We start from the raw sequence: 27,699 nt of genomic DNA on the forward strand, positions 1-27,699 counted from the left end.
CCTGGAGCTTGTACACAGACCTCTACACAACCCCCAGTCGACTTTCAAAATGCCGAAATAGTCAGTCCATTGCAACATCTTCAGCATGGCTGTTGCAGCAGTGTGGTAAAAGAGATTTGAGTCAATTCGAGGAGTAGAAAAACACACAATGGTCTTGAGCAATTACAATAATGGTTCAGCAGCACTAACAAGAGACACAAAACAAGCTGCTGCTATTAGTGTTTAATTAATTCCTTTGTACTTCCATATCAGTCAATACGTTAGTGAAATACATTCAACATGAAGAAGAAAAAAACACATTTTAAACAACAGTCAACTCAAAACAAGGACAGGAACAGATATGGCAAACTATTCTGATTTGAACATTGTTGGAACACTGTGATACAGAAGTTAATGCAAAACTCATCCAAATACAGCACACGTCTCAGTGGTTTGACTGAGTGTATCTAGCGCAGAAAACCACTATATAGCTTGAGTGAGTGTCTGAGTGTGGGGTCTTGCTCCATGCAGAAAGTCAGATCTCTCATAGTGACTCGAATTGGTGCTCTTTGAGTTGCAAGCTGTCCATATGGACCTAACAACTGAAGAACAAGGCAGAACCCTCCATTTACTATGACTACACAGAGGTAAACCATTATTCATTGAGACATCATTCAATTATCAGAACAATATGATGTTTTAACAGTAAAAAGGAAACTTACCTAGATCCTGGAACAGGAAATACAGCACAAAGGAGAGAATGACAGATTTGGTCATATAGATTTAATCAGAAGTTCATTGTTGTGACTGTGAAATGTTAACTAATGAAGGCTGTTGGAATTAATTGTAATTTTGACCCGGTCTCATAGAAATTTTAACGAGATGGCGAAATCATAAAAAATCTTATGAGTTGGCTTGTAGAATAACGTAGAACTGTAACTCCCATAGTGAAAAATTAACCAACAAACAAAATGATCCAACATTTTCTTACGTTTAACCCCCAATCTAAGCCATAAACCTTTTGTGCACCACAGAAGAGAAAACATTGGTGTTTGGAACAAGACAAGGGAAGCTTACAGGTTATTGACATACATCAGGCATTTTCATTGCATAAATAAATATGGAATGAGGAAACGCATTTTTCACTGACATTAACTTTCTTAAAATAAAGTGCTGGATAGAAGGCTAGCTAAAATTTGATACCTGTACCGAATCGATTTTAAATTCAGTTTGTTTATTGGTCAGTCTGTATGGGTATAAAAGTTGTACCTTTTCGTACAAGCCAAATTATGTATGGCATCTTATGGTTTCACCATTTCGTTCAAATTATTACAAGTTATTATGAGACCATTTTGGAACTTTCGAGACAAAAGTAATTATATGAAAAAATAAAACATAATTCTGGGTTCAATACAAGTTTAATCGACAGCATTCAATTTAGACTCGTCCCTCTTTTTCTTAAAGTGTTCCTGAAATGTTTTATCTTCCCTGAGGTCCACTGATAATGTTAGTAAAGGATTTTTTTGACAGTCAACAGATGTCTCATTCCATTTTACACTGCACGTGGTGGCGCTGCACATGGTGGCGCTACTCCTGCCAACACAAATAAACTGTTTAGAAAGTTTGTCAATGCACCCGGTGTAGACAGTCTCAAGCCGTTGCATTGCGCCAATGTACGCGCCTGGTGTAAACAGGATGTCAGCATCATAAACTATCTGTCATGACATGAAATATTCATGAATAAAACTGTTTACAGTTTTTTGCGATCGCATCCAAGTGTTTTAACTGCCCCGTCCTTCAATAATAGTTCCTTTTCAAAGCTTGAATTGTTTCATGACTGGTATGATATGAACATACAATTCACTCTAAAATGCGCTGAAGACACATCCACATCCAATATCATTCAATCATGTTTACATCCACCAACAACTAAAAATGGCGTAGATGGGCGAAAGACCCCTCCATGACACACTTGTGCTCAGCTAAATGACAGAGAGCTTCTCCTCTTTAGAGCTGTAATTTGACAACGCATCTTTTAAAAGTGGCACAAGATATGCGTCAAGTGGTCAAAAGACATCCATCTGTGCATGTTTATGTAGAAAAACCATTTAACTCCAGACAGGCACATGAAGGTGTCCTGTGCAAGTCCATTTAAGATGAATCTCCCATGACAGGCCATCTCTCTCCACTTCAACTGTGACTGACTGAGCACCAGTGGGCGGGGACAAGGGTACAATGATGAAAAATAGGCATTGCATATGCAGATGTTTTTGGTCGTTGTGACGTCACAAGTTGCTCGAATTCCAAATGAGCTGTTTTTGCAGCTTGGTTTAAATAAATGGTAATTTTCTATTGAGGAAGTTTTCAGTTCTGAAACTTACAGAATGTTTTTATAGTACAATGACCTCTTATATGTCAAAAGATCAAGGAATTTTTTTTCCCCTCATGTCAAAAAAAAAAACCAAAAGATCCATTGAAGCATTTACAATGGAAGTGAATGGTGCCATGGGGCCAATTCTTTTAGGGTTTAAAAAGGCAAAACTTTACAGTAATTTCAGGGTTTTAGTGTACGGTGACATTACATCGTCATGGCAACAAAGTTGTAAAATTGACTAACTTTACACAGAATAGGTTAGGAAGCGAATTAAATCACAATAAAATCATGTTAACATGCACATTTACATCTTGTAGCTATACATTTGAAATAGTGAGCATTTTAATGTTTACGGATTGGCCCCATCCATGTCCATTGTAAAAGCTTCAATGGAACCCAGATCGATATCGCTCGCACAAATTATATATATATATATAGTCCTAAGTTTGAAAGCACGTGATTCTGGTTCGGTTCACTCCATCGCTCTCCAAAATGTCTTATTTTAATCCACTATAGGGCAGCAAGTCCAAGAAATGTTTTCCTTGATCACCTTCCAACACAAAATGCAGATCTGAAATGTAAGTGGCGATTTAACAAATTTTTAACCCTCACAGATGTGCTCGTCCATAGACATTCAGACTAACTTTCAGTTCTAGCACCACACCCATTGTTTCATTGAATATCTTGGCCTTTGAGTGGACTTGAAGCCCAATCTAGGGGTCATTAGAACGCTAAGAAATCTGAGATCCTCCCTTTTGCAATTATATAACATTTTAGCATCAATATTCGATAACATATTTCCAATAATTTGTTTTCGCATGCTTTTTCTGCTGGATGGCAAATGTCTAAGATAGAATATTGGATTATTCACACAAGCAAGCTCACAGACAAATAAAAATGGCAAATGTTTTAGAAAACTGCCTAAGGTAAGAGCAGATATAAATGTTTTACTATTTGGGGCTAACAGCATTTTTAATCGGTGCACAAGAGAGACATTTGTATTTGAGGTCTAACAGATATCATAGTTCACTTTAGAACTGTAGTATTAGGGAAACAAAATAAACTGGAGCTTTCATTTGATATATGATTCGTCGATTTAAGTGCTATCTGAAAGACTTTTATATACATATTAATATTTCTACCACATGACCTCTAGGTGACGATGATTTGCAGTGGAAATGTTTTAAGGCCCATTTTGTTATTTTATGTAACAGAAATCCAGAATTGATGGTTATCTATGAAAAGTTCTGATTCTAAGCTTTCAAACTACACCACAAACACCTGACATGCATTCGGAGACTTGAAAATTGTAACCGCAAACCTTTTTTCATGACATAGCATCCTTTTTGGACCCGCCCACTGATCAGCAGAGTTGACTTGTATTGAACCCGGAACATTCCTTTATACCTTTTAACCCCCATTTATCCTCCAAATACAGTGGTTCTTTATAGAGATGCATATTCTTCTTCAGAGATGAAACCTCAAAAGACGCAAACACATAAATTCCCTAGGCAGAGGAGTTTTGTTTTGAAAAGCCTGTGTAAATTTTATGCTTGCAAAAACTCAAAACCATCTTTTCGCTAGTTAGCATTAAAAAAAAAAAAAGGAATTCACAAATGTTAAATCTAATTAAACTAACATACAATCCTCTGGTCTTTTGTTTAGTCTTTTCCCCATTTCCAATAATTCTAATAAAAATCACTAACAATAAATAACTCCTGGTATTTTACAGGTGGACATATTTCTACTCCTTGAGGCATATGTGAACTGATTTAAATAAACCAGAGAGAGTCAAGTCAAGTGACTCGACTTGACTCTCTCTGGTTTATTTAAATCAGAGAGGGGAGGAACAGAGATAAAAGCCTTTATGGAGCACTTTTATTTTTATTTTTGCCTATTCAGAGGTCATGGGCTGGTTCAGGTTTGTGGGTGGCCACAAAATCAGTCAGGTTGTGCTTAATTCATCTTACCAATTCCCTCTCCAAAAGAGTTGTGCAATTGCAAAAGAGAGAAAATGTGCAATTCAATATTGCCACATACACAGACCTCTCAAAGTTCTCAATTCTCTATTTATGCTCATACACAACAGTGACAGATCCATTTAATAAAAGCCACAACTGCAAATTAAGCTTGGCTCAATAATCAAAAATGACCAAACTCTCCTCTGTACTACACACAGCTTATGTATACAAGTGATTATCTTGAACATAAATCTGTGCGCACATTTTCTCCACATCTGCAAAGATTGAAGTATCTAGACATATACAAGAAAACTCAATCAACAGAACACACACAGTGGTGGTTGTATAGACACGTGCAAGTACCTGGTTGGCCCCTGGGCCGGGAGCGTCCAGAGCTTTCCTCTTACGAGGTCCCAAGGCTGCCAGCGCTGCCAAATTTGCATCTCGGTGCTCCATCTGTGCCAACTCCAACTGCTGCATCTAAAAGGGGAAAACATAGAATGGGTGTTTGACAGGCACTCAAAAATAAAATCTACATTTCCGTTGGCTCGAACAATTCCACATGGATTGTTTGGAGAAAATAGAGAGCTGTTAATAAGTGATAAATCTTTAATTTTAGCACTATTGATTTTATAGTCTATGACAAAGAGCTGGTGCAAAAATTCATAAACACATGTTATGTGGCTCTCTTCACACATTGTACACATGAATAAATGAGCGTTACCTTGTAAACAGACACACAGCTCATCTAGAGGGCTTTCATTACATTCTGTTTGGCCCCAGGCTTTAATTCCAGACCCAATATTAGACTCAATTAAAATGAGCCCCCAATTAGAGAGCCTTGTCTCCAGGGTATGTGTGTAATATATATATATATATATATATATATGTGTGTGTGTGTGTCTATGTGGGGCACAAATGGGACTTTATGAAGAGTATTGATTGTCCTCATTGCTATACAAGGGAGCAGAAGGAAAGAAAAACATGTTGTGGAGGAACAACATATGTTTTTATTTACACAAACAAAGAAATCCTTCTACCTCTTTAGCTCTCTGTTTGAGACGTTGTTGCTCTGGGTCTTCACTGTTAGAGCGACTCTATGCACAAATGGGGCACAAAACAGCACATTTCAAATGGAGACAGATTACACTAGAGATTTTGCCCTCTGCAAAATCTCGTGTGTCTTCTAGTTACCCGGGCGATGCGGAGTAGTGCTTCTCTCTCGTCTTCCTCTCTCCTCTGTTTCTCTAGTCTGTCCAGTTGCTCGAGGAACTTCAGCTGAGAGCGTGCGTCATTGGTCTGACTGTAGCGCCAATCATCCTCAACACAGGAAACACACACACCAAATGAAACACATTAGCTTCCAAAAAGACACAAATTTCAACTGTTATAAGACAGTATCTACAGGTGAAACTCGAAAAATTAGAATATCGTGCAAAAGTTCATTAATTTCAGTAATTCAACTTAAAAGGTGAAACTAATATATTATATAGACTCATTACAAGCAAAGTAAGATATTTCAAGCCTTTATTTGATATAATTTTGATGATTATGGCTTACAGCTTATGAAAACCCCAAATTCAGAATCTCAGAAAATTAGAATATTGTGAAAAGGTTCAGAAAAGGTTCAGAGCCTTTAAATGGTCTCTCAGTCTGGTTCAGTTGAATTCACAATCATGGGGAAGACTGCTGACCTGACAGTTGTGCAGAAAACCATCATTGACACCCTCCACAAGGAGGGAAAGCCTCAAAAGGTAATTGCAAAAGAAGTTGGATGTTCTCAAAGTGCTGTATCAAAGCACATTAATAGAAAGTTAAGTGGAAGGGAAAAGTGTGGAAGAAAAAGGTGCACAAGCAGCAGGGATGACCGTAGCCTGGAGAGGATTGTCAGGAAAAGGCCATTCAAATGTGTGGGGAGCTTCACAAGGAGTGGACTGAGGCTGGAGTTACTGCATCAAGAGCCACCACACACAGGCGGGTCCTGGACATGGGCTTCAAATGTCAAACGTCTTACCTGGGCTAAAGAAAAAAGAACTGGTCTGTTGCTCAGTGGTCCAAAGTCCTCTTTTCTGATGAGAGCAAATTTTGCATCTCATTTGGAAACCAAGGTCCCAGAGTCTGGAGGAAGAATGGAGAGGCACACAATCCAAGATGCTTGAAGTCCAGTGTGAAGTTTCCACAGTCTGTGTTGGTTTGGGGAGCCATGTCATCGGCTGGTGTTGGTCCACTGTGCTTTATTAAGTCCAGAGTCAACGCAGCCGTCTACCGGGACATTTTAGAGCACTTCATGCTTCCATCAGCAGACAAGCTTTATGGAGATGCTGACTTCATTTTCCAGCAGGACTTGGCACCTGCCCACACTGCCAAAAGTACCAAAACCTGGTTCAATGACCATGGTATTACTGTGCTTGATTGGCCAGCAAACTCGCCTGACCTGAACCCCATAGAGAATCTATGGGGCATTGCTAAGAGAAAGATGAGAGACATGAGACCAAACAATGCAGAAGAGCTGAAGGCCGCTATTGAAGCATCTTGGTCTTCCATAACACCTCAGCAGTGCCACAGGCTGATAGCATCCATGCCACGCCGCATTGAGGCAGTAATTAATGCAAAAGGGGCCCAAACCAAGTACTGAGTACATATGCATGATTATACTTTTCAGAGGGCCGACATTTCTGTATTTAAAATCCTTTTTTTATTGATTTCATGTAATATTCTAATTTTCTGAGATTCTGAATTTGGGGTTTTCATAAGCTGTAAGCCATAATCATCAAAATTATATCAAATAAAGGCTTGAAATATCTTACTTTGCTTGTAATGAGTCTATATAATATATTAGTTTCACCTTTTAAGTTGAATTACTGAAATTAATGAACTTTTGCACGATATTCTAATTTTTTGAGTTTCACCTGTAGAGTCACCTAAAGTAAACAAGAAACAACAGTTGCTTCCAATTTTACTACCAATCCAATCGGTTTTGGGTGAGAACAGACCAAAATGTAACCTTTTTCACTATAAATCTTGACATCTGCAGTTTCCTTGGGAATCATGATTTCAAGCTTGATTATGCTTTCTAGAGTGCCATCTAAAGCTCAAGCACTAGGAAGTGTAATCAAGCTTGAAATCATGATCGTGCCTAGGGACTGCAATGGCAAGATGAACAGTTAAATAAGTTATATGCTGGTCTGTTCTCACCATAAACCTATTGGATTGCTTCAGATGACATTGATTAAACCCTTGGAGTCTTATGGATTACTTTTATGCTGCCTTTGTGCTGTTTGGAGCTTCAAAGTTTTAGTCACCATTCACTTGCATTGTACAGAGCTACAGAGCGGAGATATTCTTCTAAAAATCTTTGCGTTCAGCGGAAGTTATCCACATTTGGAATGGCATAAGGGTATGTAGAAGAGTGAATTTTAATTCCATCAATTGGATTGTGAAATGTTGGCTTTCCATTCCAGAATGGAGACAGTCCTAAAACCTTCATATTTTTATGATTCGTCATCAGCACAACTCCAGCTGTACTGGTAACGCGCAGTTCTTCAGGCAACAAACCAACAGCTGATCAAAAACTACCCTAATCCTAAATTTCAAACTACATTTTAGGACACTGTGCAAAGTTAAAAGCTCAGTGTTTATGGCTAGAGATGCTGAAAACCAGTGAAACATGGCACAACCACAAAAGCATCTGTCTGATACAGGTTTACACAGACCAGTGAAAATATACCTTTGAAAATAGACCCAGTGCCATCTTTGATTTTTAAAGGGAATAATGACAAGGCAGTGAGGGATAGAGTTACACTCTATTCAATGGGTTGTATCATTGTTTAAAGTGTTTTTGGATCACTCCACTGGCGAAACACTGAAAAAATATCTTGGCCAGCAATTTTACTAGACAAAAATCTCCAGACAACACAAGTTGTGGAAAATTTTATTTGATCTAGGATCTTTTTGAGCCTTTATACAGTGCATGTCATTGAAAAGATGTTAAAGGCTGATTTATACTTCTGCGTCGAACCAACTCCGTAGGCTAAGCGTAGGCTGATGTGCACCTCTTCAAAAATATAACACAACGCAGGCCACAGCAGCTGTGATTGGTGCACTTTGTAACCAGAGCCACCCCCCCTAGTATGACAAAAATTACATGTGAGGTAGGGTCATATTTTACCTAAATTATTTTAATATCTATGCATCATATCACATTGTATTTGGACTCTGGGCCATTAAAGCAAGTCTCAATCAGGAGCATCTGGCAACGAAAAAAAAAAAATCCCATGTACAAGTACTCACAGCCTTTGCCATGACACATTAGCTCAGGTCCATCCTGTTTCCACTGATCATCCTTGAGATGTTTCTACACATTGATTGGAGTCCACCTCTGGTAAATTCAGTTGATTGGACATGATTTGGAAAGGCACACACCTGTCTATATAACGTCCCACAGTTAACGGTGCATGTCAGAGCACCAAGCCATGAAGTCCAAGGAATTGTATGTAGACCTCCGAGACAGGATTGTATCGAGGCACAGATCTAGGGAAGGGTACAGAAAAATTTCTGCAGCATTGAAGGTCCCAATGAGCACAGTGACCTCCATCATCTGTAAATGGAAGTTTGGAAGCACCAGGATTCTTCCTAGAGCTGGCCGCCTGGCCAAATTGAGCAATCAGGGGAGAAGGGCCTTAGTCAGGGAGGTGACCAAGAACCCGATGGTCACTGACAGAGCTCCAGCGTTTCTCTGTGGAGAGAGGACAACCTTCCAGAACAACAACCATCTCTGCAGCACTCCAGCAATCAGACCTGTGGCCAGACGGTCACAGTAAAAGGCACATGACAGCCTGCCTGGTGTTTGCCAAAAAGGCACCTGAAGCACTCTCAGCACTATGAGAAACAAAATTCTCTGGTCTGATGAAACAAAGATTGGCCTGAATAGCAAGTGTCATGTCTGGAGGAAACCAGGCACCGCTCATCACCTGGCCAATACCATCCCTACAGTGAAGCATGGTGGTGGCAGCATCATGCTGTGGGGATGTTTTTCAGTGGCAGGAACTGGGAAACTAGTCAGGATCGAGGGAAAGATGACTGCAGCAATGTACAGAGACATCCTTGATGAAAACCTGCTCCAGAGCACTCTGGACCTCAGACTGGTGGAAGGTTCATCTTCCAACAGGACAACGACCCTAAGCACACAGCCAAGATAACAAAGGAGTGGCTACGGGACAACTGTGAATGTCCTTGAGTGGCCCAGCCGGAGCCCAGACTTGAAACCGATTGAACATCTCTGGAGAGATCTGAAAATGGCTGTGCACCGATGCTCCCCATCCAACCTGATGGAGCTTGAGAGGTCCTGCAAAGAAGAATGGGAGAAACTGCCCAAAAAATAGGTGTGCAAAGCTTGTAGCATCATACACAAAAGGACTTGAGGCTGTAATTGGTGCCAAAGGTGCTTCAACAAAGTATTGAGCAAAGGCTGTGAATACTTATGTATATGTGATTTTTTTTTTTTTTTTAATACATTTGCAAAGATTTCAAACAAACGTCTTTCACGTTGTCATTATGGGATATTGTTTGTAGAATTTTAAGGAAAATACTACATTTAGGAATAAGGCTGTAACATAACAAAATGTGAAAAAAGTGAAGCGCTTTGAATACTTTCCATATGCACTGTAATTAGAATTTATTTTCATCACTGATGCATCCGTAAAATGACATGACATGAGCTGGTTAGCAAAAAGAAAATACAAAATTATTTACTGCCCTCAAGTTGTCCCTCATTGTTTTTTCCTCCCAGTAGGATCTTAACACAATATTTTCTTATAGAATCCTAATGCTGCTCTTTTCCATTAATAAACTGACCACTACTGTCAAGGTCCAAAGATACATACATTGGACTAATATATATATACACACACACACACACACACACACCTAAAGGATTATTAGGAACACATACTAATACTGTGTTTGACCCCCTTTCGCCTTCAGAACTGCCTTAATTCTACGTGGCATTGATTCAACAAGGTGCTGAAAGCATTCTTTAGAAATGTTGGCCCATATTGATAGAATAGCATCTTGCAGTTGATGGAGATTTGTGGGATGCACATCCAGGGCACGAAGCTCCCGTTCCACCACATCCCAAAGATGCTCTATTCGGTTGAGATCTGGTGACTGTGGGGGCCATTTTAGTACAGTGAACTCATTGTCATGTTCAAGAAACCAATTTGAAATGATTCGAGCTTTGTGACATGGTGCATTATCCTGCTGGAAGTAGCCATCTGAGGATGGGTACATGGTGGCCATAAAGGGATGGACATGGTCAGAAACAATGCTCAGGTAGGCCGTGGCATTTAAACTATGCCCAATTGGCACTAAGGGGCCTAAAGTGTGCCAAGAAAACATCCCCACACCATTACACCACCACCACCATCCTGCACAGTGGTAACAAGGCATGATGGATCCATGTTCTCATTCTGTTTACGCCAAATTCTGACTCTACCATCTGAATGTCTCAACAGAAATCGAGACTCATCAGACCAGGCAACATTTTTCCAGTCTTCAACTGTCCAATTTTGGTGAGCTCTTGCAAATTGTAGCCTCTTTTTCCTATTTGTAGTGGAGATGAGTGGTACCCGGTGGGGTCTCCTGCTGTTGTAGCCCATCCGCCTCAAGGTTGTGCGTGTTGTGGCTTCACAAATGCTTTGCTGCATACCTCGGTTGTAACGAGTGGTTATTTCAGGCAAAGTTGCTCTTCTATCAGCTTGAATCAGTCGGCCCATTCTCCTCTGACCTCTAGCATCAACAAGGCATTTTCGCCCACAGGACTGCCGCATACTGGATGTTTTTCCCTTTTCACACCATTCTTTGTAAACCCTAGAAATGGTTGAGCGTGAAAATCCCAGTAACTGAGCACATTGTGAAATACTCAGACCGGCCCGTCTGGCACCAACAACCATGCCACGCTCAAAATTGCTTAAATCACCTTTCTTTCCCATTCTGACATTCAGTTTGGAGTTCAGGAGATTGTCTTGACCAGGACCACACCCCTAAATGCATTGAAGCAACTGCCATGTGATTGGTTGATTAGATAATTGCATTAATGAGAAATTGAACGGGTGTTCCTAATAATCCTTTAGGTGAGTGTGTATATATATATATATATATATATATATATATATATATATATATATATATATATATAGTCCAGAGTGTGTTTACACCATATTAGGTAGGTATATGCAAGTTCATACCCTATAGGAGATTTGGCGATGTTGTGCTACAGCGGTTAGCTTCTCCAGCAGGTCTCCAAGTCTCTCTTTTGTTGCCAGAGAGAGCAATTCAGATACATCAGGACACACTTCTGTAATACCCAGAGAACCACCTGAGCAAACAGATCAAATAACCAACATACTGGGTTCTTAATGCGTGGTTAAACTCAATCTTTAGTGCTGTGCTCGAGATATACATTTCAGGACTGTATTTAGAACATCGCTAAAACTTAGAAGAAAAAAAAAAAAAGATGCAAAAATACAAAGCACCTAAATTCAATCATATTAAACCCATGGCTGATTAATACGGAGCCCCGTAGAGTACATTTTAAAGGGATTTTTTTTTCCTCTGAAATAGTTCTGCATGTTGTGAAAGTGAGAGGGCGATGCGATTTCGGTGTTTTGAGACTGATATCAGGTCCTTGAGTAACATATATCATGTGAGTAAGGGCAGCTGTGGAGTTACTGGTGCCCCCCTATGGTAAGATGGTGCCCCCTTAGGGAGTGCATGTCACTGAACCCTACGCAGACAGCGTAATATGCGTATAGGGAGCGGCGGTCCTGGCGATGATGATGATGATTCCAAGTCCTGATCGTTACCATGTTTGTGTATGTAACAAACACTTTGTTAGCAACACAGTCAAACAATTCTATTAAACTAAAATATATTCCAGGACAAATAATTATTTTCCAGGACATTTAGGTACTTTTCTAATTTTCCATAACTGGAAAATTACAAAAAAAATTAATATATAAAATTCCAGGTTTTCCAGTATGCATGGGAACACTGATAGTGATAATACAGGAAAAACTAAAACTAAATGGCAAAGTAAATCATAATTTTGTGGTTATAAAGCTTTACTAAAAATACCATAGTTTAACTAGGGTTTTACTAGAGTAATATTGTGGACTGTAGTAACCAGTTTTTGGCAGAAATAATTTTCCAAAATTAATATTGTAGTAACCATGATGACTGTTGTAGGCCAACCATGTTTTTTGGGTGGAAAATAGTTTAATTACAGTAATATTGTACAAAACAAATAAAGTTAGTTAAGTAACCATGTTTTTTTTTTTTAATGCAGTATACTGCATCCATATAGTAACTATGTTTTTACTATAGATAAACCATGGTAATTCTTGTGGTTACAATGGTTTACTACAAATAGTATTTCAATGAAAACCATAATAACCTCAAAATAATGATTTTGATTACCATAGTTTTCATTTTCCTTTATTATTACTATGGTTTTACTACAAATATCAATGTTAAAATATGGTTACTATAGTAATACCATGGAAAATGTATTGCGACGACATGCAAAACTATTTCAGAAAAACAAATTCCCATCCTGACCTCTAAGAAGGCCTGTAGTTATGTGTTACACAAGCAAGTCATTTCCAGGTCCAGACAGAATCAGCAGACGACTTTTTTTTTTTAATAGCCAGTGCACTGATTTTGGAGGAAGAATCTGCAGAATTCTGTCAAATTAATTTGAACATGATAAAACATTTTAAACACAGCAGAGTACAACACTCTCATTGGTAGCTCAAAGTATTAATACGATTTACACCCCCCACCCCGGGCATATATACAACTTTGTTAATGACGCTCGTTTGAATTCTGTTAAAAAAAAATCTCGTTTTCTACAGTGATCTGTAGGCAGACATTCTGTGTGGTTCTGGTAAAAACAGAGTTCAAGACTCATATGAATCTTGTTCTAATTTAGCATTTGAGACCTATTTTCAGCCTGACAGAAATAGAGATTGTGGCAGAATTAGACGGAAATGTCTTCATTCAGCGAGTTGGACGTTTTCTTGTGCTGTTTAGATTTCCATAATGTCAGACATGATTTGTTCCTGTTGGTCTGTTCTGCTTGCAAAGTAGACAGACATCTGCAAACACTCCAATTCCATCTCATTTTTGCCCTTTCTGCTGATGCGGACAGAGTTCCTGCGAGGCCAAGCTTGTCTCTTTCATTTTCACATTCTTTCCGTCTCCTCCTCCTCCGCACGACTCCCCCTAACTCCTGGCTATCTTCCGCTCGCTCCCTTGTTCCAACGGCTTTTTTGATCAGCAGAGCAGAGTTGATTCCTGCCACTCTGGCAATTTTGTGCGGCTCGGCAGTTATTAGCATACTGATTAAGCAGAACAGGCTCGTCAGAGATACCACTGATCAAAGACAGAGCCTGTGCTAGATATATGTCACAAAGCAGCACAACATATGCCCAAAAAACACAGACAGGATACACGCCGCTGAGGCAAAGCTGAGGGAGGTGAGCAGATTTCGACTAAGTGATTGAGAGAAATGTAGTATCACATTGAATAAAGATACACTTAAGCAATACCACACAAGCAAGTGTGCTGCTGTAACAAAAATAAGCATGGCTGTGATTCGGCAGGGCCAAGGCCACAGGCAGAGTGTCACAGGTAATCAGTTAGTTTGTATATTTAGAGAATAGAGTAAATACTGAGAGTAAAAAGGTAAAGATAGGGGAGGAAAAGTGTGAGGCTTCTAGTGCCCATGTTTTGACTGGATTGGGTGAAGTTACCGATGTGGAGCACTTGTGTCTGGAGGGCTGATGGGAATAAAAAGGGCTCCTCTTGACAGGAGCGTATCACTGATCCCACAAGCTCAGAGCCAGAGGCCAAGATACGAGCGTTCTCCTCACTCAGATTCACTCCTGCCATGGAGGCCACATCATTAATGTCATCGTCATCTCTGAAAAAAAATGTCTTGTGTGTATTTGTTGCATCAACATTTAATGTTTGTGAATGTATATAAATCACTCATTAAGTTAACTTCACTTCAACCAAAGCTAAAGAAAATACCTCATGTTGTTCTAAACCCATATGACTTTCTTTTGTTTGTTAAAAACACTAAATAAGATGTTATGCATTTTATGAGTGACTTACAGCCTCTGTCCCCATTAACTTTCATTGTATGGGGAAAAAAGTGCAGTGTCAACATACCTCAAATTTGATCCATGTGTTCCACAGAAAAAAAAACAAAGGAGATGACTGAATTTTCATTTTTGAAAGAACTATCCTTTTAAGAAGCTAAAATTCAGCTACTTGTTTCGCACACATTAAAATGTATCACGTAAAATTAGTAATGTAAAAGAATATAACTATCAATAACAATTATTTTAATTATTTAAACATTAATTATGTAGGCTATATGGTAATAAAATAACTTCATAAATTCACATTATGCCCAACTATTCAGACACTACTACTACTTTTCAGGGTGATGCAACTGATTCTGTTACTTCAAATAAATATCTTGGAATTTTAGTTGATGATAGTCTCTTTTCAGCCCCATATTCAGCAACTTACAAAAAAAACTGAAGCTGAAACTGGGATTTAATTTCAGGGATAAGAATTGTTTATCTTTTGAGGCTAAAAGGAGGCTGGTGTTAGACAACTTTTTGCCCAATCAGGACTATGGCGGTATTCTATATATGAATGCTTCTGCCCAGTGTTTGAAACCAACTGAAACCCTTTACCATGGAGCATTGAGATTTATTCTAAACTGCAAAACTGTTACTCATCATTGCACTTTATATGAAAGGGTTGGCTGGCCTTCTCCAAGCACCCATAGGCGCAGTCATTGAACATATTTATCTATAAAGCCATTCTAGGGTTTCTCCCATCTTATTTGTGCATTTTTATTATTTTTAAAAGTAGCTGTTATTCACTTCGGTCACAGGGCCTTGTTTTCCAACGGTCCCTAATGCTAGAACTAATATTGGAAGAAGGGTTTTTATGTACTCCATTGGCTTGTAATGCCTTACATGGTAGCCTAAAAATTTAAAAACTTGTCCCACTAAGTGTTTTTATGTCATTGATGGAAGCTTCTGAGACCGATTCATTGTCCTGTCAATGTTTTTAACTAGTGTTGTTTTTTTATTGTATTTTCTGACTTTATGTTGTCTGTTTGTAACTGTGAAATGACTTCCTGCTGCCTATCTTGGCCAGGATGCTCTGGAAAAAGAGATTTGTAATCTCAAGAGCCTTTCCTGGTTAAATAAATAAAAATACTACACCACTGCATATACTAATATATATATATATATATATATATATATATATATATATATATATATATATATATATATATTTGTATGTATATACTTATATATTTTTTTTTTTTTTTCTAAAATTAATGAACCTTGGTTCATTCTCATTTATCAGAATACAATTGTTCATTTTAGTTCATAATGCATTAATGTTATTGGATGCAACTTTTTATGTTTAAAATAAAATATATATATACATATATATATATATATATATATATATATATATACATACACACATACATAAAATATTGTTAGTGGTAACACTTTACAATACGGTTACATTTGTTAACATGAATAACAATGAACAATTCTTTTACGGTATTTATTAATCTTGGTTATTGTTAATTTCAAAAACATTTTTAAAGGGATAGTTCACCCAAAATTTAAAATTCTCTCATTTACTCACCCTCATGTCATCCCAGAAATGTATGACTTACTTTCTTCTACAGAACACAAAGATTTTTAGAAGAATATCTCAGATCTGTAGGTCCATACAATGCAAGTGAATGATGGTCAGAACTTTGAAGGTAAAAAAAAAAAGCATAGAAGTAAAACATATGACTCCAGTGGTTAAATCCATGTCTTCAGAATCGATCCCTTTAAGATTAATTGTTGTATATGTTAACATTAGTTAATGCACCATGAACTAACAATGATCAATTGTGTTTTTATAAATGAACATGAACCAAGATTATTAATTTGAGAAAGTTGTTCATTGTTAGTTCATGATACCCAATACATTATCTAGTGTCGAAAAATGGAACCTTATTTGTAAAGTTTTGCCGTTATGTTATTATAGGTCAGGTTTAAAATGCAGAATTCTGTTTTTTTTTTATATGTAACATTTAGATGCTCCATCCCTCCATCCACCAAGGGATCATTTGTCCAAGGGGTCAATCAAATTGGTGTCGTTCATAAGGAAATTTGGTAACGCTATACAATAAGGTTCCATTTGTTAACATTAGGTAGTGCAATAGTTATCATGAACTAACAATGAACAGCATTTTGTAATCTTGGTGTGATGAGGAGGGCGGGGCCGCACCATGAGTCTGCATGGCTGGCCCCCAATTGGGCTAATCAGCCGAGGAGAGGTTTAAGGCCAAGCCGTATGCAGCAGTTCAGGAGAGAGAGCCACACGCAGCTGCCGTGTGTGTGTGTGTGTGTGTGTGTGTGTGTGTGTGTGTGTGTGTGTGTGTATCAGTGTGTGGGTCTTTGTTTAAACTAAATATTAATTTGACTGTTCAGCCAGTTCCCGCCTCCTCCTTGCCCATTTCAACCTGGTTACACTTGGTTAATGCTAGTTAATAAAAACACAATAGTTAATGCACTATAAACTTAAATGAACTAACAATGAACAAATGTTAACAAATACAACTATTATTATGTTGAAATTAACAGTTACATTAACCCAGATTAATAAATGCTGTAAACGTATTGTTCATTGTTAGTTCATGTTAAGTAATGTTGTTATCTGTTAACAAATGGAACCTGAAATGTTCAAATCAACAGCGAGATTCCAACTGCCTTCTACTTACATTCATTCTAAAACCCATACACACATACACCCACTGAGTAGAAGGGAATGACCGTAAGTCAGAGCCATTACCGGAAAGAGCCCGAGGTGCTGTCCTTGAAGCCGTGTGCATGTGCTCTAAGGGGTGGCTGAGAAAAGTGTGTTTTAGATGCCTGAAGGATGGACTGCCGCACAACAGCACTTGTGGGGACTGAATGAAAATTCAGATATTTTTATCAGCAGGAAATTTAAATTAAAAAAGGACACCTACATTTTCTGCAACCTGAGCTGTAATCAATTTGACCTGTACTGGTCCATGCTATATTTCAGTATTTCTACAATATGTCTACAAAGGTAAAAAGCTTGTACCTGTTGAATGAGTGCTGGTTTGAATGACCAACTGTTTGGGTTGAGAATTGTTCTGGGCTGATAATGATATTACAGGCTGTTCGACAATTACTCCTTTAGGTTGCTGGATCACCTGAAAAAGCAAAAAAAACGTTAATACAATATTTTTATTAACTAACATATATATATATATATATATATATGTTTGGTTTTTTTTACAGAATGTATAAATCATTGTTATAGTCAGTTCATGATACCTAATGAATTAATGTTAAATGTACAGGTCACCCCAAATGAAAATTCTCTCATCATTTATTCAACCTCAAGCCATCTCAGATGTGTATGACTTACTTTCTTCTGCAGAACACAAACAAAGACTTTTACAAGAATATTTCAGCTCTTTAGGTCCAAACAATAGAAGTGAATGGTGACCAGAACTTTGAAGGACCAAAAATCCAAACAATTCTGGTGGTTAAATCCATATCTTCAGAGGTGATCTAATAGGTCTGGGTGAAAGACAGATCAATATTTAACTCCCTTTTTTACTATTAATCTCCACTTTCACATTCTTCTTTTGCACATCGCCACCTACTGCTCAGGGAGGACAATTTATAATAAAAAGGACCCCAATGTTGGTCTTTTTCTCACCCACACCTATTAGATTGCTTTTGAATATATAGATTAAACTAGAATCTTATGGATTACTTTTATGTTGACATCAAAGTTCTGGCCAACACAGCACAGATATTCTTCTAAAAATCTTTGTGTTCTGCAGAAGAAAGAAAGTCATATGCATTTGGGATGGCATGAGAGGGGTGAACTATCCCTTTAACGCATGGAACCTTATTAAAAAGTGTTACTGAAATTTCTGTTATCATTAACTCCCCCTCAAATTACTGACTTTCTTCTGTGGAACACAAAAGTAGTTAAAGCAAGATTTTCAAATCAAGACTTTCAGCGAATTGCAACTTAAATTTCAGTCTGTTCCACACGCAAAGCTCTGATGGCTTCAGAAGACTTTTAATCCAGCTCTGTATTTTGAACTTTTTGGAGCTTAATAGGTCACCATTTTGGAGCCCTGGTCACAATCATCTTTGATTTTACGGAAATGATCAGCTTCTACAACACTTCTCCTTGTGTGTCATACTGGTTTGAAATTAAAAGGAGTAAATGTTAACCTCCCGAGACCAGAGCGTGACTGCTGTGTGCATTTTCCTTGATTTGTGACTAATAGCACCTAATAAACAAAAACACTTCGTCTAGAACAAATGGTTTTCCTAAAAATGAATGTCCACATATGTGGAGAGCAAAACTATGTTGTGAAATTTTAAATAACACTAAGCTATGGAAAGATTTTTTTTTAATCAAATTGTTTGTTTTCAGGAGTGTTGGTTATTCATGTTTTTGAGACGTTACAGGGATTACAGCATCATCCAATCACTGCCAACCATATACAATTCTGAATCTATTTACTGATACCCATTGTCCCATGTCTGCCAAACATGTTGAGTGGTCCAAACATCATCTGCAGCTTGAAACTGAATTTAAGACCGAATTTTAGGATTGAATGCACTTAGCTGCATAGAAAGCTATTTTATGCTCCCTTGCTCCCTATTTAGTGAATGACTTCACCTCCAGTGTGCTGTCTGTCTGCACTGGTCTCAAAACAGTTCGAAATGCACCTTATTATCATCCTAACTCCATATAAATTCTCTGAAAGCAAAATTTTTCAGCTTTGATGAACCCATTGATTCTCAATGTGTAAATGCTCAGTGAATATGTAAAGGAATGCATTTACTTAAGTAAATGAATAGACTCATATTGCACACAGATAACAAAATTAAACATAATAAAATGTATATTAAAATGAAGCTAAATGACCCACATGTGTGTTAGTTAAGTTATTCAAAATAAAGAAATGCTGTGCCAGTGTCCACATATGTAGACATCATGTTTCAGCATGCTGACAGGTGAAAAATTAACTGATGTTTTAAAGCGGAATATCAAACGAAACTAGAGACGCTACTCTTTACAACCAAACAGGTTTCAATGTAAAAACGTAAAGTTATTTCTTACCAGAGGCACTTTTGTTACAGCTGTGTTCGTAGGAGTGCTTCAAGGAAATTGACAGGATGCTGTTGTGTTATGTGACTCTGTGCAGCAGAAATTAACCCTTTAAATGACAGTCTAGAGACTTGTGAAAATTATTCAGACGTGTTTTTGTTCATTTAAATTATGTGTTAAATTAAGCATATCCAAAATACAACGTCCACGTATGTGGACACGTGTCGCACAAGGATAACACAATTTTCATTTTTAGGTGAACTATTCTTTTAAGGTATAGTTTACCCCAATAATGAAAATTCGCTCATCATTTACTCACCCTCATGACATTCCAAACCTGTATGAAAATGGTCATTGGTAATAAATATCTGTCTTTTCAATACAATGGCAACTGATATAATGACTCAATTGAAAGCTTAAAAAAAAAAGGACACAAAAGTATCATAAAATGAGTGCAAATTCCGCTCCAAAAAAAAAAACAAATCTGGATTTCAAAATATTCAAATGGAGGTATAACGAATCTAAAGCAGCTTTGGGACATTTTGGAAGCCATACATGTTGAATATTACGAGTGTTTTGACAGGAGCACCTTCTGCAAAGGCTTGGAGCACTTTGATTCTCTTAAGTAATCAAAACCTCTGAAGTCTATTCAGGTATATTGGAAATGAGCTTCTGTATTTCTGCGAAAATCCATCAAGACGTCCAATAAAATGGTGATATTAGATTACAGAAAAACAAATCATGACATTATTTGAATATGATAACATGACATTCCTGGCAAGAAATGGGGTGAGACTCATGCATCTTTGTCTCTGGTGTAAAACTAATTTGCCTCTGCTTGGGTTTGTGGGATACTGGTGGTTTTAAGTGAATTAGCCTGTACACCGTGGGCGGTGCAGTGTTAACCAGGAAATGAAGACAAAGTGAAGAGAGGCTGTCATAAAAATGAACAAGTGCGCTGGGAAGGAGGCAGTGTGAAATTAGAGTGTTTCACACACTCTCTCACACAGTCTAACTCAATTATTATTACATAAAATATCAAGAAATTGTACAGCAGTATTCTCAAATATACAGAACGTCAGAAGACACCATATTATGCATGTACTTCAGATGCATTCCTAATCCAGATTTAAGACAAAATGACAAACATTACAATTATGCACATCCAGGTTTGTTTCCATGGTGAAAACACCTACAGTGAATGATCATTTGTTTTCTTTATTATCAAATTACTCTTCCATTGTTTCATATAGGCTAACCCCTGAAATCATCTCTATGATAAATTACAACCCATTACATTGCTGGGACTAAACATGGAAGGAGGCTTACCAGCTGAGCAGGTCTGGTTGGCTGGTTGGGCTTGATGGTGGAGCTGATGGAGATGCTGGGCTTTTGGTTTGCAGTCTTGGTTGATGCTGAATCTGATGGCTTGAGTTGGTCACATTGCTGAATGAAGAGCTGCGAGTTTGGAGTGAGCTGACGTACAGCTGGTAGGCTTCTCTGGATGAGAGAACACATCAGTCTAAACACTCGATAACTTCAGGTATACATCTCGAATGTAGTTCAGACCAAAGAGGTCACCTAACAGAACACAGTCTCATTCATATAAGAGCTATGAAGGTCTGATAATATTGTAGGTTTAAGCTTAAAAGCAGGGGCACTAACCTAAAATTAGGTTAGTGCCCCTTTTGTAACTTTACTGAGGATTTGAGGGTCTCATTGACATTTAAATGGGTTTTAAATGTAAAGTGCATTCAATCACCTTAAGAAAGGGCACTAGATATGGCTGAGGGGAGGACTTGAGCTCCATGTAGAGTTTTTCAGTAAACTCTTCTGCCTCTAATTTACCATCCTACATGCAGAAAAGACAAAGAGGAAGAAAAAGAAATCACAAAAACAACTTAACATATTGTATTGTTTGGCTGTGTCCAAAACCAAGGCTGACTTGCTTCCCAGACAACTTTTTAACAGGCTTCCAAGGCACCATGATGTCATGTTTAATATTCTAAAAACAAATTAGAGTGAGTTTTATTGATACAACGTAAAAGTTTAGTGACTACAATGCTCATTTCTTGATAAAAATTTTTTTTAAAAAAAATCGTAATGTCAATTTATTTTGCATATAAAGCAATGTTTCCATCCAAAGCATTTAAGTGGTAGTGTCCACCACATGGGGAAGCCACTGTGGCTCTTTTGCTCAATGTAACAATTAATTTGCAGTTTAGAGAGTGAAGACAAAACACTCTCACGAACCTCATGTTTGCTTGCAATTGGCAGCAGATGTCTTCTATTTGGGGACAAAAGCATGTCAGACAGGAGGCAATTTTAGCCAATTATTTGATGGCAGACTTTGGCTTCGGCATTTCAGAACGACCAGAGCAACACTTAAGATGCTATGTAATGATATTGGTCTGCTGTTCTGAGTGAATTACTCAGTCAAATGATTGAGGAAGTCACAAGACTTTTTTGATCTAGGAAATATGTTCCCATAGTTTAAGCACATAACTTCTTATTGAATAAAAAATTTATTTGGTTTTTTTATGCACATTTTGAAAGTTTTATTCGCATCTTGGTGTTTCCATCTAATATTTCTTATGTAATATCCCAAAATTCAAACAAAAACACAGTACTGTGCTTAAGTTTTTTTATATATATCTCTTCACCTTCAGTGTGTTAATAGGAAATATACATTTTAGACTCCCAAACATTCCTTTTGCAAATAGAAAAATGGGGTGCTCTGCAAGAGATGACATTGCCCCCACAGAGCCCCCCACTGAACATCGAGTCTGTCTGGGATTACATCGAGACAGCAGCAGTTGAGACTTCTAGAATAAATAGAAGAACTGTGACGAATTCTCCAAGAAGCTTGGAACATCCAATCTGCCATTCTTTTTTTGTTTACTGGACTTTGTATGACATTCAATGATAAATGAAAACTATATATGTAATTATTTTTGATGATATCCTCACTATCAACATTTTTCACAACTGCCTACATTTTTGCACAGTACTGTTTGTGGATGGAAACCCATCTATAGACAGATTGATAGATTTATACTGCCTTCAAAACGGACCACAAGAAGCACCTTATTAGACAGGATGTGACGCAAACATTGGATCATGTTATTGATCCACCAGAGGTGTACAGAGGTACACGTCTGAGCCCTGTTGCCTCCCTAACTCTGTCAACACAGCATTTTTCAATTTTAGGGTTACAACTGTAAAATTCCTGGACACCTAAACCATGACCGAAAATCTGATTGCTGGATATCACACAGGAAATAAAAACATTATTATCGTTTGCTCCTTGTTTGATATGGAAATTACATCATACATAGCAGAACATTCTATATTAATTTCCCTGACAAAGTTCCATCAAAATGAATAGATTAATTAATTATTAATTAATTTAAATATTATAAATATCTAGTTTTTTTTAATTAAAGATTACTCAATCCAATGGAATTTCGTTATAAAATTGAGTAATTTTATTTTTGTGAACGGATTTAAAATTATTGACTTATTCTGTCCCTATTTATTTTTTTATGTGTATAATTCACACTGATCATTTAAATGTTTTATAATGTATAAATATGCATGTATAAAAAAACACGTGTACATTTAAACCACAAGAAGTCAAATAAATGGACAAACATTCACTATATTTTTTCAAGATTTACAGATTGCATTTCAAAATATACGCATTTCAATTTCATTACAAATTTCCATCAAACTGAATTGAGCGATCTTTAAGAATTTTAGCTAAGATATTTTACGTTTTACTAATTTAATTTGAAATATAACAAAATAAAATGTTATGGATATTTGTTATGAAATTGAAATGCGTGAACCTAAAAACTATTTTTGAGTGTAGGGCAGTATGAACCAAAGAGATCTTTCAGTAAAAGGAAAGACGTTTCTTTTTTGGACATGTTTTCCAAAACATTAACGCATTATAGTAAGTAGATTCAAGTTTAAAGGATTGTTGCACACAAAAGTAAAAATAATCTCAATCTTAATCATCCGAATAAACCAGTTAACTAAAATGAATCAGAATTTTTTAAGATTCATATGAGAATGCGTTTGATGCTCCACCTGGCAATTTGCGTCCTGAAATTGAATTGAATATTTATCAGGACAGATGGCCAAAAACTGGAACGATCCTGGAAATCCTGGATGGGTGGAAACCCTTGACTATATATGACAAACAACAACTGATAATGAAAGCAAAAAAAGTGACATCACACCAGTAGGCCTTTGACAAGAGCTCGGACATTCTGCGCCATGTTAGCCGAGCGAGTGCCACTGGATGCTAGCTTCATCAGGGTGACAAGGAAATTCTTACACTTCTTCACGTTTTCCAAGGTCTCCTAATAAATAAATAAAAATAAAAATATGACCATGCTTCACATATTCAAAGATTGAGTATTCAAACTGTTTATAAGTATCCGTCATGACTTACAGCAGTAACATGGACTGGAGTTGAGGAAGTGTTTGTGCTGGGTCTGGTTGGTACATTTGGACATACCATACGTGGGGCAGAGAGCGCACCTTTGCCCATAGACTTCAAAAGAAATAAAAAAATTAAACACACATTTTAATCATGATTTACACAAATGTGTTACTAATGTTATCTCTTTTTATAATCACAGAGGAAAATGTTGTGAGCCTACAATGCATGTCTGTCAACATCTTGCCCTGAAGTCAAAGTATGAATCATTTTTTGTTTTGTTGTTTGGATCAATTATCGATGCAGCCCAAGTGAGTAATACCTTTACGGCAGAGGTATTAATTACAGTGGTTGTGCTGACAGAATTAGTCCCCTGGTTAAGGGTCCCCGCTGTGCTGCTGTTTTGAGTAATCTGACTGGCTTTGATAACAGTGCCCATGGTGGAGTTGGGCTTTCTGACTGCAGTCGTTATAACACTGGTGGGTTTAATGATGGTTGTTCCTGTTGTATAAGCTGGTTTGAGAATAGTAGTTCCTGTCACAGAGGGTGCAGCCCCTGATGTAGGGTTAAGTTTAATACTGGTAGTGGCTGATGCACTAGAAGGTGGGAGAGAAACTCTGATGATTGGTGTAGCAGTTCCAGTTGCCTGTGAAAAGAGATGGATTTAAATATACTAGCACATTTCCATAATTCTTAAATCATTCAGTTCTTTAAGAGATAGTTCTCCCAAAAATGAAGATTATGTCATCATTTACTCACCCTCACGATGTTCCAACCCAGGGTCAGAAATGTACCCCCTGGATTAAATTTTCAGGGGCAACAATTAACCTTTGAGGGCTTTTTTTTGTGTCATCCTTTATTTTCAAACACTTCCATTTAATCAACTGTTTTATAACAAACAAATCTCTGCAACAAATTCTAATATTTTAGGGGATAATATGTAGAAATTAACCACATTTGGAAGTTTGGCATTGTTTTTGTCACTTTCTTAATATCAATACCTGTTCCAAACACATAGGACTTATTTTTTCTTCTTCAAATGGAACGCAAAAGGGGATTAAGCAGAATAACAGCCACAGTCACCATTCACTTTCATTGAATTGAAAAAAAGATGCAATGAAAGTGAATGGGGACTGAAGCCTACCATTCTGCCTAACATCTCATTTTGGGGTTGTAACAACATGAGGGTGACAATCTTCATTGTTAGGTGAACAAGCCCTTTAAAGGAGTCATGACATGAGGAATCACATTTTCCTTGATCTTTTGACATGCAAGAGGTCACTGTACTATTAAAAACATACTGCAAGTTTCAGAACTCAAAACTTCTCACTGCAAAAAGAGCACTTTGAAACAAAGCTGCCAAAATTACTCATTCTCTAGTTCCTCCACACTGTCAAGTCATACATTTGCATATGACCGCTTCCACAACACCACATCAACACCTACTTTACCTTTACATTTCAGTAGCAGTGAGATGGCAAGTAGAGAGTGCAGTTCAGTCAAGAGCAGAGAGTCAATCATAACAGCGGCCATTTAGGACCACAGTGGTCTTAAAGGACTGGGCTCCAGACTGAGAGTTAAACAGTCGCAAATGCAACCAAAAATTATTTGTTGAGACAATAATTTAAAATCTAGTCGCCACTGGCGACAGTCAGGTTGTGTGCGTTCATATGTGGTTTCGTCAGATATGTATATAAATATATTTTTAGAGCGTGCACCAGTGCGTCTCACGGCACTTTTCACCCGTTCTGTTGTGGTGATGAACTCGCTGCACCGCACGCAATAACAAACCCAGCGTGAGAGAGTCGTGAACAAATGACTCTTTGAACCGGATCCTTTCTGGATCTGTTGAACTTTTTCATGAATCACCCGAAAATAACGGTTTGAACTCAGGAGCTCAGGTTAGCAGTGTGAATCAGCCGTCAGTGAGCTCACAATTAGGAGTGCAAATATTACAAAATAAGAGTCCCATGCAAACGCTTGATTTTATAATATATATATATATATAAATCATATATATATATATATATATATATCACTATATATATACTATACTATATATATATATATATATATATATATAATAAATAAAAATCAAGCTTTTGACAGTTAAGACAATTGAAGGACTTGTTCACAACTATTACTCAATGTTAAAACATTAATTGATGCTCAAGAAGACAACACACATCTACATGCATACTATACTTAATGTAATTATCTGTAATGTAGATTCTGATGAGCGGTCATAAATAAATAATATTTTATATTTGTATAAATTATGAAAGGGGTGTGAACGTTTTTTTTTAATTTTCTTAACTATATATGGTTTATTAAACCTTCTGATTAATGGGTTATCAGCTGTCTTCATATTTCTATCTAATTTGAGCAATTTGGTGATTTGGCGACTGAAAACAGCCATTTGGCTCCATAATGTTACAGTTTGGGAGCCAATGTTCCAAAGTATTTTTTTTTTGTCTGGAGCCATGAAGGAGAATCAACAACAGTGTTTCTGACAGAGGTTCAGAATGAGGGTGGAAAATCATGGTTTACATTTAATATATTTTGCACAAAAATACTTTTACTAATATTATAAGTGAATCTCAAGGAACACATTAAAATAATAATAAAAAGGCATGTCATGACCCCTTTAAGGAACATACCCAAAACATGTCCTATATTATTTGTTCCTAGACCTCTATTGGATTCTATGGCCAACAGCTGAAAAGAGTGACCAAAATAACACATACCTGGGAGGATGCGGTTCTAACTATTGCAGAGGCATTGGCTGGTTTGGGCAGCATTCCCTGAGCCTGTGCTTGGGCCAGAGCCTGCTGAGATACCAACATCAACTGCCCACTGTCACTGCGAATTAACACCATTCCTTCAGGTGGGGGACAGAGAAAGACATTGCCAAGACTGATAACTAGCTAGGTTTGGTAGTTAGGTACAATAAAAGAGAGAAGAATAGTCAAGAATTTAAACAAAAGCCAATTCAAATTCTTGATATATTTGTCCTACACTTAAAACATACCTTGGGGGACTTGAAAGTTGGCAGGCAGCATAGTTTGAGGGGCACGTGTTGGTACACTTTGTGATGGGGTGGAAATCCTCACCACAGTACCTTTGGCTGGGGTCAAGGTGGTGACCCTGGGCTGGTTTATAGCTGTAGAGCTTACAGAACCTCTTCCAGCCTGAGGAACCAGTGCCAAGCTGGCACCTCCTGGTCCCTGCACACTGGACGTCGTAGCCGTCACTACTCTGGCACCTACGACCACTGGTGTTGTGGATCTGATATGTGCGGTTCCTGTTATGATCTTTGGAGCAGGTTCAGATGAGGCTGGCGCACTAGGCCTCACCGGAACTGAAGTTAGAGGGGGATTTGTTACGGAGTTTGATGATTTATCAGCACCCATCTTTGTTTTTGTCTCCTCGCGCTCGTCATTGAGGGGCGCTGAATCCGACTTGTTGTTTTCAGGCGCTTTGGTGGCATCAGAGATGGAGACTGAAGTCTCCGTTTGCTTGCCTGATGTGGTTTGTAAAGTGACTTCGCCCTCCTCAGTGTTTGCGTGCGTGTCATTGCTCTGCGTAACTGCTTTTATCGGCGCTTCATTTGTTTTCTCAATCGATTGATTATTGTTCTTATCCGAGTTCGATGTTTCTGACAT

At 37.7% G+C, this 27,699-nt stretch overlaps 1 protein-coding gene across 1 annotated transcript; it reads right to left on the reverse strand.

Moving 5' to 3' along the window:
• Nucleotides 1–216: 216 nt before the first annotated feature.
• taf4b (TAF4B RNA polymerase II, TATA box binding protein (TBP)-associated factor) lies at nucleotides 217–27,699 on the reverse strand. The gene is made up of 15 exons (XM_052095423.1): nucleotides 27,066–27,699; nucleotides 26,782–26,915; nucleotides 24,357–24,680; nucleotides 24,047–24,148; nucleotides 23,832–23,954; nucleotides 21,347–21,436; nucleotides 20,914–21,084; nucleotides 17,542–17,653; nucleotides 17,266–17,383; nucleotides 14,127–14,296; nucleotides 11,559–11,689; nucleotides 5,509–5,634; nucleotides 5,355–5,411; nucleotides 4,678–4,794; nucleotides 217–581 (listed from the first exon to the last, which is right to left on the reverse strand). The coding sequence occupies exons 1-15, from the start codon at nucleotides 27,697–27,699 to the stop codon at nucleotides 447–449; spliced, it is 2,544 nt and encodes an 847-aa protein (XP_051951383.1). The 3' UTR covers nucleotides 217–446.

Source organism: Xyrauchen texanus, chromosome 28 (genome assembly GCF_025860055.1).
Source record: "Xyrauchen texanus isolate HMW12.3.18 chromosome 28, RBS_HiC_50CHRs, whole genome shotgun sequence".
NCBI lineage: Eukaryota > Metazoa > Chordata > Actinopteri > Cypriniformes > Catostomidae > Xyrauchen > Xyrauchen texanus.